This window comes from Coffea arabica, chromosome 7c (assembly GCF_036785885.1).
Source record: "Coffea arabica cultivar ET-39 chromosome 7c, Coffea Arabica ET-39 HiFi, whole genome shotgun sequence".
NCBI classification, from domain to species: domain Eukaryota; kingdom Viridiplantae; phylum Streptophyta; class Magnoliopsida; order Gentianales; family Rubiaceae; genus Coffea; species Coffea arabica.
The window spans coordinates 22,355,021-22,367,174 of NC_092322.1; the positions used below are offsets into that span (position 1 = coordinate 22,355,021).

At 36.3% G+C, this 12,154-nt stretch overlaps 1 protein-coding gene and 2 pseudogenes across 1 annotated transcript; all 3 read right to left on the reverse strand.

The window, feature by feature from the left end:
* Positions 1-780: 780 nt before the first annotated feature.
* On the reverse strand, positions 781-6,894 carry LOC113699777 (conserved oligomeric Golgi complex subunit 6-like; annotated as a pseudogene).
* Positions 6,895-6,995: 101 nt separating this feature from the next.
* On the reverse strand, positions 6,996-7,670 carry LOC113699776 (septin and tuftelin-interacting protein 1 homolog 1-like). Its single transcript, XM_072057912.1, has one exon. The coding sequence runs from the start codon at positions 7,668-7,670 to the stop codon at positions 6,996-6,998; it is 675 nt and encodes a 224-aa protein (XP_071914013.1).
* Positions 7,671-7,713: 43 nt separating this feature from the next.
* LOC140004470 (septin and tuftelin-interacting protein 1 homolog 1-like) lies at positions 7,714-8,644 on the reverse strand (annotated as a pseudogene).
* Between the last annotated feature and the right edge of the window lie 3,510 nt (positions 8,645-12,154).

Below are 12,154 nucleotides of genomic sequence, written 5' to 3' on the forward strand. Positions count from 1 at the left end.
TCCCTTTTACAATTCTAATGACCAGAAGGAACGGATCAGTGGATTGAGTAATTAGCCTGGTTCTTTTTTAACAAGGCATCGCATGTTGACTTACTAATGAAGGCATAGCCATGCTGTAGAATCAGATCAAACTTTCTAATATTTTTAATGATAGATGATCTCCCAGTACTACATCTAATTTTATTTTAGGTTTGTTGTTTGGATTTCTTTTTTTTTTTTTAAACTATTACCAAATGTAACTTTATCCCAAATCTAATTCTATTTCATAAATTGTATAGTTTCCTATTTTTTTAAAGAAATTTACACCAACATAACTTTATTCCGAATTTAATTATAATTTCACATACAAATTAAAAGTCCTATTCCTGATATAAGGCATCAATATTCAGAATGTTTTTCTGTTAAACGAAAGGGTATTATGTAAAACAAAAGCTAAGCCACTAAATCAGCAAATTAAATTGACACCAAAATTTTTTGTTTGTCTAGGTCTTGTCCAAACAAACAATTGTTCGTTTAGCCCCCAAAAAATCTTCGCCTTCTTACAGTGAATTGCAGAACAATCTTCAATGGCTATATACAATGCATAACTGATTTTTTCATGATATGTACATCTATGATTGTGAGTTGTCATTTTCGTTTTTCTTTTAATCGGTTTCTTTACATGATATAATTGCCGTATGAATCCTTTTTCTAAACATAGATTATCATTAATTACTGTAATTTTATTTCAATTCCTAATCCCTCAAGTTTTGGCTTTTCAATTTCTTATAGTACCTCGTTATTTAGAAATTAACACTATCATAATTTGATTCAGAGTCTAATTCGGTTCATAAATATTCTCTTCCTAAAATAAAAGATACCCTCAGCTACTCTGACCCATTAACTGTTTTTCCAGCTTCATCATCATCCAATGAAACGCAGAAGTGGGTCGTCTTGCTTAACAAACCAGACCTTTTTAAAATGCCATCGACTCCCTTTTCCACAAGTCCATTCATCATGTGGCTTTCCATCATCCTACCAATCTTCTTTACATATTCAGATGCAACCTCATGTCCTAATTAACAATGGTTGTTGGATTGCACATAAACACTTGATGGAAAAAATCTTTGAAGGTGTTTCAGCAGTCTGCATGAACAAGGACAACAGGTCAAGGGACCATAACCGTTATGACATGAAACAAAAAGAATCATTGTTATTTCACATGTACATTCAGTTTATGAGCTGGAAAACCAATTTGCAAGAAAAGGAGTAAAACCCAGCTTAATAAAAGAGCACGAAAGTCATGTAACTGGAGCTGCTGCAAGCTTCCAAAACTATAGCTTCAAATCTGATATGCTTAAAGATAAGGTTCTCATATTTCACATATATGGTTTGCCAAGTCAAATAGAAGAAATGCATAATCAGAAAGGATCAAGTCATTGCTTTAGTGCAGTGTGGAATTTTGCAGCAAAAGAATGTTTCCATATCAAGTAATTTATCCTGGTCAACCTAAAGACTTGACAAGCTTGACCCGGCAGACCCACATAACTAAGATTAGGACTCCAGAACTCGAAAGTTCTACTTGGGCAATTTGACAATAGTAGAATGTCCAAACTTTCACGATAACGGTGTGCTTTTGATCTTAAACGAAATAGCACACTACTAGCGGACTCAGCTTTATTGGATAACTGGCTACACCAGCAGCGTATTCAAGAGCAAATTAGACCAAACTGTTTTCTAGGTTAACCATATAAAATTTGATACGCAAAGCAACATGCAAAGGGAAACACAGAAAGCGACCTGGGACACAAAAATGGAGCAGCCACTATCCAGAATAGCATCTGTAGATGATCTTTGCAGTTGGCTAGGATCAGAACTTGTCTACTTGATAACCGGAGGGCTTCCTTGGACTTGTGTGCCTCAGCAGCTTGCTCACACATCTGCATAATCACATGTACAGCTAGACAAGAAAAGAATCTGCCTGTCAAAAAGAATCATGTTTCTGCAGCATATGCAATTATTGTCATCCTCCAAGAGTTCTTAACATGTTTGGCATGGAAGAAAAACTATAAGTCCTTCATACACTTAGTTGCCACATGTTCAAGCAATATACTTGACTTAGTTTTACACTTCCACACAATATCTCAAGGAGAGATGTCTTCCACCAAGCACTACCTTTTCAACATTCAGTACTTTTAACTGCCAGTGCTTCATTGACCGGCTAGAATACTTGCTAAAGATGAGATGTGTGCCAAGATACAAAATCCAAAGGAAGCACAAACAGCAATAGACGATAAATTACATGAGCAACTGGGTCGTGCATAGTCATGATCCCTATACATGTAAAATCTGTTTAACTCCTGAAAACTTGAACGGGATAAGGGTAAAGAATTGCAATTGTAAAAGGTTATATTTCCACCAACATATAGTTTTTGAAGGATCAACATAATAGCATTTTTATAGTCCCTCCCATCTGCAAAAGAAAGATTTACTTTCCAGACTGGATAACCAAAAAGAAAGTCTGATAACTGCAATAGCATTGTGGATTCTCTGTGATTATTGTTCTCAAAACATTACATTATACTTTTGAAATGCTATGCACCTATTTAAGTGTCATCTAAAATATGAAAGACAATTTCTAAAATATTTAGATGCACCAAAATACTTCCTAGGACAGAAGATTCAAGCCTTAGCAAGATTTCCTTCTTACAATTGTCTATCTTCTGGGAGGCACGGGAAATTGACCTGCTTTATATGACGTGAAATCCACTGTAGTTCAAGCCAAAAAGTGTTCGAAGAATTATAGTGACCTATACTGACTAGAAGAACAAGTTTCAATTTTTCCAAACAACCTTGGAAAGTGATTACAGGTCTTGCACTTCGTATGTTGTATTCATAGGATCCTACCGTCACTTATTGCTTACTAGAAGTTATAAAAGATTTCCTCACTCAAAGGCAGATGGTATAAGATGAACTCAATAGATAAGTTGGGAAAACTAGTCTCAGAAATTGAAATTGGAGCTGATTAAATGCAGTCATCATGTTCATTTTTTACTGAGTGATGCAAGGAAACAACCAAAAGATGGACCACATGCCAAATAAATATGCACCTGTATAATAGGATCTAGCAAAGCAGATATGACCAGGTGGAAGTCTGGTTTCTTTCCTGATGCAGGAAACATCATGCTGTTATGTGTTTCAATTATTTCACATAGCAGTGAGACTCCTTCCATCAGTGCTGTTAGTGGAGAAGGATCAACAGCTACTGGAAGAGGATATCTTAAAAGCTTCTGCCCTCGAGTTTTCAGTATTTCAAAAAATGTTTTCTGTGCAGCTTCTTTGAGCACCCAAAGTGTATTACAGAGAGCTGTTTGTCTCCCTAGCAAATCTGATATATACAAAATTGCAGCTGTCATGCAAAGCCAAAACAAAAGAGGGGGAGGGAGGGATTGCATTCTACTTTCGGATACATTGCCACTTACAGAGTAGCTGTAAAACTCCAGGGTGTTACTAAGTTTGTAAAACACTTAACAGATTAGACTGAGACTACAAAACTAGTTCAACTCTCACTTTCAATACTCTGCAAACTCCTTCAAATATCCGATCCAGGACAAATGTTGAGTCTGATTCTGAATTTACAACATCATTCGCAGAACTCTGGACACTTGGGGAGCAGATATTCCTGTAACTGCAACTGCATCTGGATCAAGAAAAGCAAGCACAAGTTCCCTTTCAGATGGCAAGGCCTGTCATAAAATAAAGGACAGAAAGCAGAGCAACAATAAAATTCCGAGTCAAATAATTTAGCTTTAAAATCCCTATGAGGTAGAAAACAAAACTGATATTTCCTTCAAGTAAATGATGCAGCCATCCCAACATGTCTCCTACATATCTTAAAGGATCATGGGCATGTACTTCAATAGGCTTAGGTAATCCACTAGGACCTCCACGTGTGAGAGCACTAATAAATCTTCTGAACAATGCATTGTGCATCACAGCTACCTATCAATTGAAATAACTGTCAATCAAAGTAAAATGCAGATATGAAATTATTTTGACAGTTTACAGTAGATATTAGCTAAAGAATAAATTTACCTCTTCCACACAATACCTGAAGAGAATGGGTCTTTCTTTGAGGCAGCAGACACTGTTTGCAGAAGTTACACTAACTTCAGGATTATCTATGTCACCCAGCCTCCCACATTCTGCTTGAACCCACCTAGATTGGACAAAAACAGTATCAAACCAAAACTTATTCAAGGCCAAGGCCAAACTATCAACAGTTATATTTGACTTCAAATGCAAACCAGCAAATAAATGCAAGATCCCTATAATCTATAACCAAATCAGAAGCAACAGCACAAGTATCATTCATACCCAGCTTCAAATGATAGTGACAGAACTAATTCTGAATGCAGACAATCAAATTGATGCACTGGTGATTGCCAGAGATAAAAACCCAAAAGAGAAAAGATGAATCAAAGTTATTGAACTGGTCATTTCTAAAACAACAGAAGTAACACCACAACTTAGAAAGAGGAACTGAAACAAAAATCTTAAAGAACTCCGTGCTGCAACTATTTTAAGATTCAAAGGTCCCTATCTTAGTTTGTCAATATATACTAAACATTGCAACAATAAGCCACCACACACACACACACACACATATTTATAATATAATGACCATCTTTGGCTGTTATTCATTCAGAAATATCTTACCTGTATGGGCGTTCATAGGCTTCTTCTTGATCAACAGCCATCATGTCCATAAGCCCCAAACCTGCATGCTTCCAGGGGTGTCCAAGTTAGCTTTAAAGCTCAACTTTTCTAGTGAAACTGCTAATAATCTGAGAAAGACTTCTAGTGGCAAAAGTGAATAAAAACAGGTATAGAAAGAGTAAAGGTCAGACATCTCTACTTATTTTAGAAAGTTCTGGGGCCAATAAATCTACATGAGAATGTGAACCGGGGGAAAGTCAGCCATAAACAACAGATTTGGAATCCGGAAAATTAGCTCTCACTACTCGATTTCAGTCGAATCATCATCCAAAACAGACCTCACTACAACACATTCAAAAATAAATGCAGAACTTTACAGGAGACAAGCTATAGATCTGCTTCAAAACTTGGCAGATCAATAAATCAAACACTTTTTCCTGAATGCTCACTCAAAGTAAAGCCATGAAAACATTTGGTAATTCTAATAAAGCAGAAGTAGGGATCACTGTATATCAGTTGAAGATACACATCTGAGACATATCTGGTGTGGTTAAAAAGTTATGATTGGTGGAGATTAAAATACTCCAGCTTGCTCGATGCACCATGCACCCCGAATATTGTAAAATTTGAAAACCCGAATCGTTTTTGAACTAGTTTTTGGATTGGAAAGACATCAAATGTACAAATGTCTACCAAATACTTCATGAAAATATAAGCTAGTGCATATAGATATATACTGGATAGAGGATATATGGAAAGATAACCACCTGGTGATAGGTCTATAAAAGCACTTTGCACTTGGTCTTCCTCAATAACAAGGCTAGAGGATTTCTTAGGAATGACTGATGTTGAATGCGACCTTTTGTCTCACATCTATCATTCTGGTTTGCTCCAATGTATGAACTAAATATCCCAGAGAGTTTAAGACGACAAGTTTTGGATATATGAGTATGCATTTCGGACTTCAAATTCTGCTCCACAGCATGGCTTTCTTAGAAGGCAGGAGACATTAACGCAGATCATGGCTCTCACAAGTCTGCTTGTTCATATAGTCTGCGAACATACAATTTTGTACTCCATGATCAAGACACCAATAGAACTTAAATAAGGGATCCATTCACAGGAAGCACGTAAACATTGTTTTTTTTCAAAAATTAAATGAAAGAACAAACAAACAAATAAGAACAAACTAAGAATGACTCAAACCACGTTAAAACGAAGAAGAAGTGATAAGAAAAACAAGAAAAAAGGATTACGGGCTTGCATTTTGCTCAACAAGATAGTACTCAAGCATGGCATAAAGTTCTTAGAATGCAATGATGCAAATTTTACCCACACAGAACTTGACCAGATTTCAATCTCATCGTAGCGTGCAAAATTATACCCAATCCGCATTCCACCACCAATAATATGTGTAACCACTATACACAACAACAAAAGACAAAAAGCCTAAAGATCAATATGAATGATCTACATGTCAACAAAGAAACGATATAATACCAAGGGTCAATAAGCAAAGCAAGACTCCACTTGGATTCAGAATCAAAAAGCAGCACCAGACCATGCATCTTAATTTATTGTAGATATATAAAGCAACTAGAAAAAATAATAAACTTTAGACTACCAGACAAGCTAATCTGGTTACCTCCTCCATCGGTTGCCTCTTCAAATAAACATGTCGCTGAATCTGCAGCACTCTGTCTGGCCTCTCAACTATATGCAAAGAAATAAATGGGACACCCAAAAAAATAAAGGTTCAGATATAGACCATAAATGAGGAACTTCATGTTCTAGGCAAGTAACAGTGTACACTGGCATTCGTCATCTAGCAGTCAACATACAAATCAGCAATGAGAAACATAACCGTCATCTTAGTACAAATAGCTGCTCTCTATAATATAAAAATTGTAATCAATCAATTAATATACGGTCGGCAGCTTAGTCACACCTTCACTAAGATGAAATTTAAATAAGCAGAGAATTTAATTGGTTACAATTTTTATATTATAGCAAGCAGCTATTTTAAGCAATACCCTGATAAAAAAAATACTCAGATAGCTGTGGTAGTAATTCCAGCAACTGATCCTAGAAACTAAAAGGCAGAATGGCAGCAAAAGAAATTAAATAAGACAATCAATAAAGAACTACATAATGATTTTGAAACTTGCAATTGGCCAATTCAACTTTGTTCACAAATTAAATAAACTGATACGGTCATACCAACCTTTCACAAAAATCCACTGTTTCCCTGCCTAAACCACAATAAAGATGTCTTACAATATGAATGCGATTGCCACTTAATGCTGCTTTATACCAGAACGGTTGTGCAACTCCAAGAGCTGCTCCAGAGATGCCAAAGACCACCTATCATCTATCTGAGCAAAGACTTTCCGATTGAGGGAGTCAATGACAACGTTAATGTTACCAAAACCATATATTTGGTAACCATCTTGCATTCTTCCTGCTTTTGGCTTGAAGAGCAAACAATTCTGCTGCGCATGCACTTCAATAACTTCTTTCAGACTCATCTCAAGTCCACTACTTCCTTGCAGCTGAGAAGCTCTTTCTTGAGCCTGAGCCGCAGCTTTCTCAAACTGTGTTTGCTCACACACCTTAGGGTAGGATATATTCTCCCTCAAACCAGGTTGAACCACTTCCATGCCATCGACAGCTTGATTCATCATGTCAAGGCCAACATTCAGTCTATGAAAAATGTGCTGATTAGCTAGAAGTTCAGGTGGAAGTAGATCCTTCCAGCCTGAGTACCATTTTCTCACTTCCTCAAAATTTGCACTGGAACATAACCAGTGATACAAAACCTCTTGCCACTTGTTGAAAAAAATATCCATTATATGAATCATGTGATGGATGGGGATGGCCGTCACCCAAGTCCAAACCCAATAGAACTGATCGAGTTTCTGATTTGCTGCATGTATTTGGAACTCATGCATGACAGTCAACAATTTGGGCATTATATGCCGAACCGTTAATTTTTCCCAACTGGCTGAACTGCATGTCCACCAATAACTTAGCCAAAGAATCTAGGGTCAGTGTTCCCAAAGAGCTCTGTTCCCCTATCTGCTCCAATGTTATCAAGCTGCTGCTTCTGCTTCGATGCTTGGTTTTGGACTTTCTCCCTCTCTTGCTGCAAACTTACTACTGTCTCCCGCTCAGTTTTCAAGTCTCGATCTATCTTCTGTATATCTAATTCAGCTAAATCCACAATCAGCTTAATGTTGTGCTGAAGCTCAGGCATTGGTACGTCATTCTCTCTCGTTTTCTCTTCAGCATTTAGATTTTCCAAGCTTGTCAAGACACGAACCTGAGGCCCCCTCATGTCGAAAACTTTCTGCACAACTTCAAGGCTCTGCTCTTGCTTCTTCGCCAACAACTCCTCAGCTGTAACACAAACCTCCTTCTTAATCCGGGCTTGCTTGAACCAGAGCTTCTCTTTTGACTGAAACTCACCAGGCTGAACAGGAGGAGTCACAACCTTCTCTTCTAAATCCTTCAGCGCTGGCAGATTAGTCTCTTTGTAGTCATTAAAATCCATCCCCATATTCTTTGGTCGCAATTTACCCTCAATTGGAACCAAATACCTTGCTCATTTTTACCCAGTCCCCCTCCTTTGTAACCCATCTTCTCCAACAATCTCATCCCAATACCCTTCGGCCTTCGTATGTTTCTCAAAGGAGCCCACATCACCTGGCTCAGGTTCCTTCCTCCCCAACATGGTTCGAAGTCTCAGCCGAGACTGAGACGATTCGGCCGAGTCGTCACCGTCTCGACCCCTACCGATACGATATCGTGACGAAACGATACCGAGATACTTGACTCGCCGAGAAATCGGCCGAGACGTCACCGCGACGGATTGACTCGGCCGAGTCACTCCGAGTTATCCCGAGTCAAGACGAGAAATCGGCCGAGTTACACCGTGACGGATTGACTCGGCCATTTCTTTTGCTATTTTTTATTATTTTTGTTTATCATACTTTTTATATATTACTAATAATTTTTAGAATATTAAATACTTTAAAATTTGCGTCTCACCGAGACCGCGACCGATATGCCGAGACCGACATGGAACGTTCCGGGCCGCGACCGTGACCGCGACCACGACTTTGAACCATGCTCCCCAATCGAGAAGACTTGGCTAACATCGATTGCTCCTTTTCCCTTTTGCGTCTCAATTGAGCTCCTTCTTTGATCTTTCTCCCACGTGCACTTGGTAAAAAGTCATCCTCATTATTTCTAGCACCATCCTCCATCAACATCGTTGTTTCCTTCCATGAAGAGGAACTTGCACCAAAACCAAGGCCAGCTGACACTCGATCAACTTTCTCGTCATCGTCTAGCTTCTTCTCATCGTCTAGCCCCCACGTGAATGAGCTGGTGGTTGGCGCCTCTTCCTCGGGACCGTCAGGTCCCCTGGGGTCGAACCTCCGCAGCAACATCGGCTTCTTCGTGTATATAACGTGCTAGGTCTGGTTGGGGCGCTGAACCGGACCGAAGTAGGATTAGTCGTCCGCCTTTACGGACTTGACCCGGACACTCGACAAAAAAAAAAAAAAAAAAAAAAAGGTCTAGCTTCTCCTCCTTTAAATTTCGATCAATTTCCTGGTTGGGCGTAACGGTACCAGTAGATACAAAATTGACAGGCTTACTAAAGTCAGGTTTGGAGGAAAACCCTTTAACATTCCTCCTCTTTCTCGAAGGCCCCAAACCCCCATAATCATGAGAATCACCATCCCAAGAAACAACAAAAACCATACAAATGGATTAGCTGTTTTTTGGGGTATTTTTAAAAAATTTCTCATTTGACAAGTGAGTTTTTTTGTGTGTTTATCTAATTTTACTATAACTTATTCTAAAAGTTTTTTAAAAAAATTTTTGAAATGTGTTTTTTTTTAAATATTTTGAAGTATATAGTTTAAAAACTTTAAAAAAAATTTTGAAGTTACTGTAGTTAAAGTTTTTAAAAAACTTGTAACAGATAAGCTTGGCAAAAAACTTAACTGCCAAACAAGACTAAATTGTAGCCAAGTTTTTAGAAAATATTTTGAAATATTTAAGAGTAGTAGAGTTTTTGAAACATATTTTGAAATTTTTTTAATATTAAAAAAATTTATACTATTTTTTAGATTACCTTTTAGAATATTTTTTTAAAATGTTTATAGTATTTCAAAAATTGGTTTTTGAAAAAATGAAGGATCCAAACAGATCAAAAAATAAAATAAACTGCAGCACAAGGCCAAAAGCCATAAGTTCTAACTTTTAAAGAGCAAAAAATTTGAATAACTACCCCACAGTTATGTCAGTTAGTTGCCAAAAGCCAAGAGCTCTGCATCCTAATTAAATCCGATTTAAAGGACATCTATAGATGCCAATGCAATCTTAAAGCATTTGACTCAAAATAATTCTCCTAATCTAAAATTTAAAAGAGATAATTTCACAAAATTCCCTTGGGGTTTCTAACAATTGCAGCCTCTCCCCTGAGGTTTGAAAAATTATACTTATCTCCCTTAGTGTTATGAAAAGACTGTAATAGCCTTGACAACTCTACAAATCTTAAATGACAAGTGCGTGTAAAGGAAAAAGAAAACTGCATTTCGCAAATACTTATTTCTTTATCCTACAATTCTAACCTCATCTCATTTAATACATTATATTCAATTCCCAGGTCATTCAAATCGACTTCTTACTTAGTTTTATAAATAACCTACTAGTAGGGATACATTTGTTAAAAGTAGTTTCCTCACAACTTATTTAGCAAAGGCAAAAAAAAGGATGTCCAAACATTATAAAATGATGCCTTAAAATATGGGCTAAATTTTGCTGCAAAAGTACTACCTTGAAATTTTTTATTTAGCAAGTAATGCTGATATTTTATTTCTTTTCTCGTTTAATTTTTTTTTATAAATCAACTAGGGGCAATATAGGATATTCATTAGACTTTTTGTACTTACATCAATATTTGTAACCAAAACATATTTTTTAGGAGAGATTTATATAATTTTTCAAACCTTAAGGAAGATGGCTGCAATTGAAAGTTCTTAGAGAGAGGGGAGGGGGTGGCGAGCCAATATAGTAGAAATTAGTTTCATATACGCAAGGATAGCAAACAAGTTATGACCGTAACCCAATTAATCATGATGACATGCATGCAACCCTTTAATCTTGATTCAGTGAAGGAAAGTGGGTAACAGACATTGGCTACGTAAAATAACCGATACAGTAGAGATTATATACAATTCAGATAGAAGCCAAACCTTCAGATCATGTGAAACCAATTGAAATAATCTTCAATCCATGATTACTCAACTTAATATGAGTTTTTTAGGGTAAATTACATATAATCTCCTTTAATTTTGCATATAGGCAAAAGACCCTTCTAGGGTCTTTAAATATTTATATTAAATATCCACTCAACTCCTGATGATTTGCCTGAATGTTTACTTTACTCTCTATGATTTTTGTATTTTCTCACTAATCTCCCTATTGGTTTATGGGAGGTGGCTACACCATTGTTCGGTCAAAATTTTCTTATCTTACTATTTTGCTACAAAATTTGATCCTTCTTTGTTGCTTGGGTCACTTGTAAACAATCAAAATATTTGCAAAATCAAACATTCCGAAAGATTGTATGATTCCATTATCACCAACAATATAATTTTAAGAGTTAATAACATTTTTCCTCCTTTGAATTTCAAAAATATACATTTTGCCTTCTCAAATGAATTGTGATTGTACTTTTAACTTTTAACACCCATGTGAATAGTTTTTCCTAGATTACCCCCAATTTTCCTAATTTCTTAACGGTCAACTTTAGGTTGTTGGATTTTCTTCTTATGTGTTCATTATAATATTCTATTATTGTATGCTATGATATTGGATTATAGTATAAATTAAATAGAAAACTCCTTAGCCTTATCCCCATCCTATCCCATTACCCTATAGGTGCTCCTGTGGTGACCACTACTATTTCTTATTTGACCTAATTTAAAAAAATACATACATATTAGTACTATACTATATAAGGCAAGGGACAAGGAGGGGGATGTACCCCAATTAAACCGATGCTAAATTATTCATAAGTTTATGCAATAAGCTAATTCAATCACTATCTAACATCACATCATATAGTAGCAAAATATTTTAAAAATATATAATAAGAAAATGCAACAAGCTAAGTTGACCATTGAAAAAATACGAAGGCTGGTGTAATTTGGAAAGAAAAATAAGCATATGAGTTTGTCAAAATTAAAAGTACAAAAATAATTTACTCAAGAGGCCAAAATGTATATTTTTGAAACTTAGTGGTAAAGTATTACCATCCTATAGGTTCAGAGGGGGTAAAATATTATAAATCCTAAATTTAAACACTGCTACAAACCTATAACTTTGGAGGATAGAGGGAATTTTTTTCCATTGCTAAGTCAAATTTACACTTGAGAGT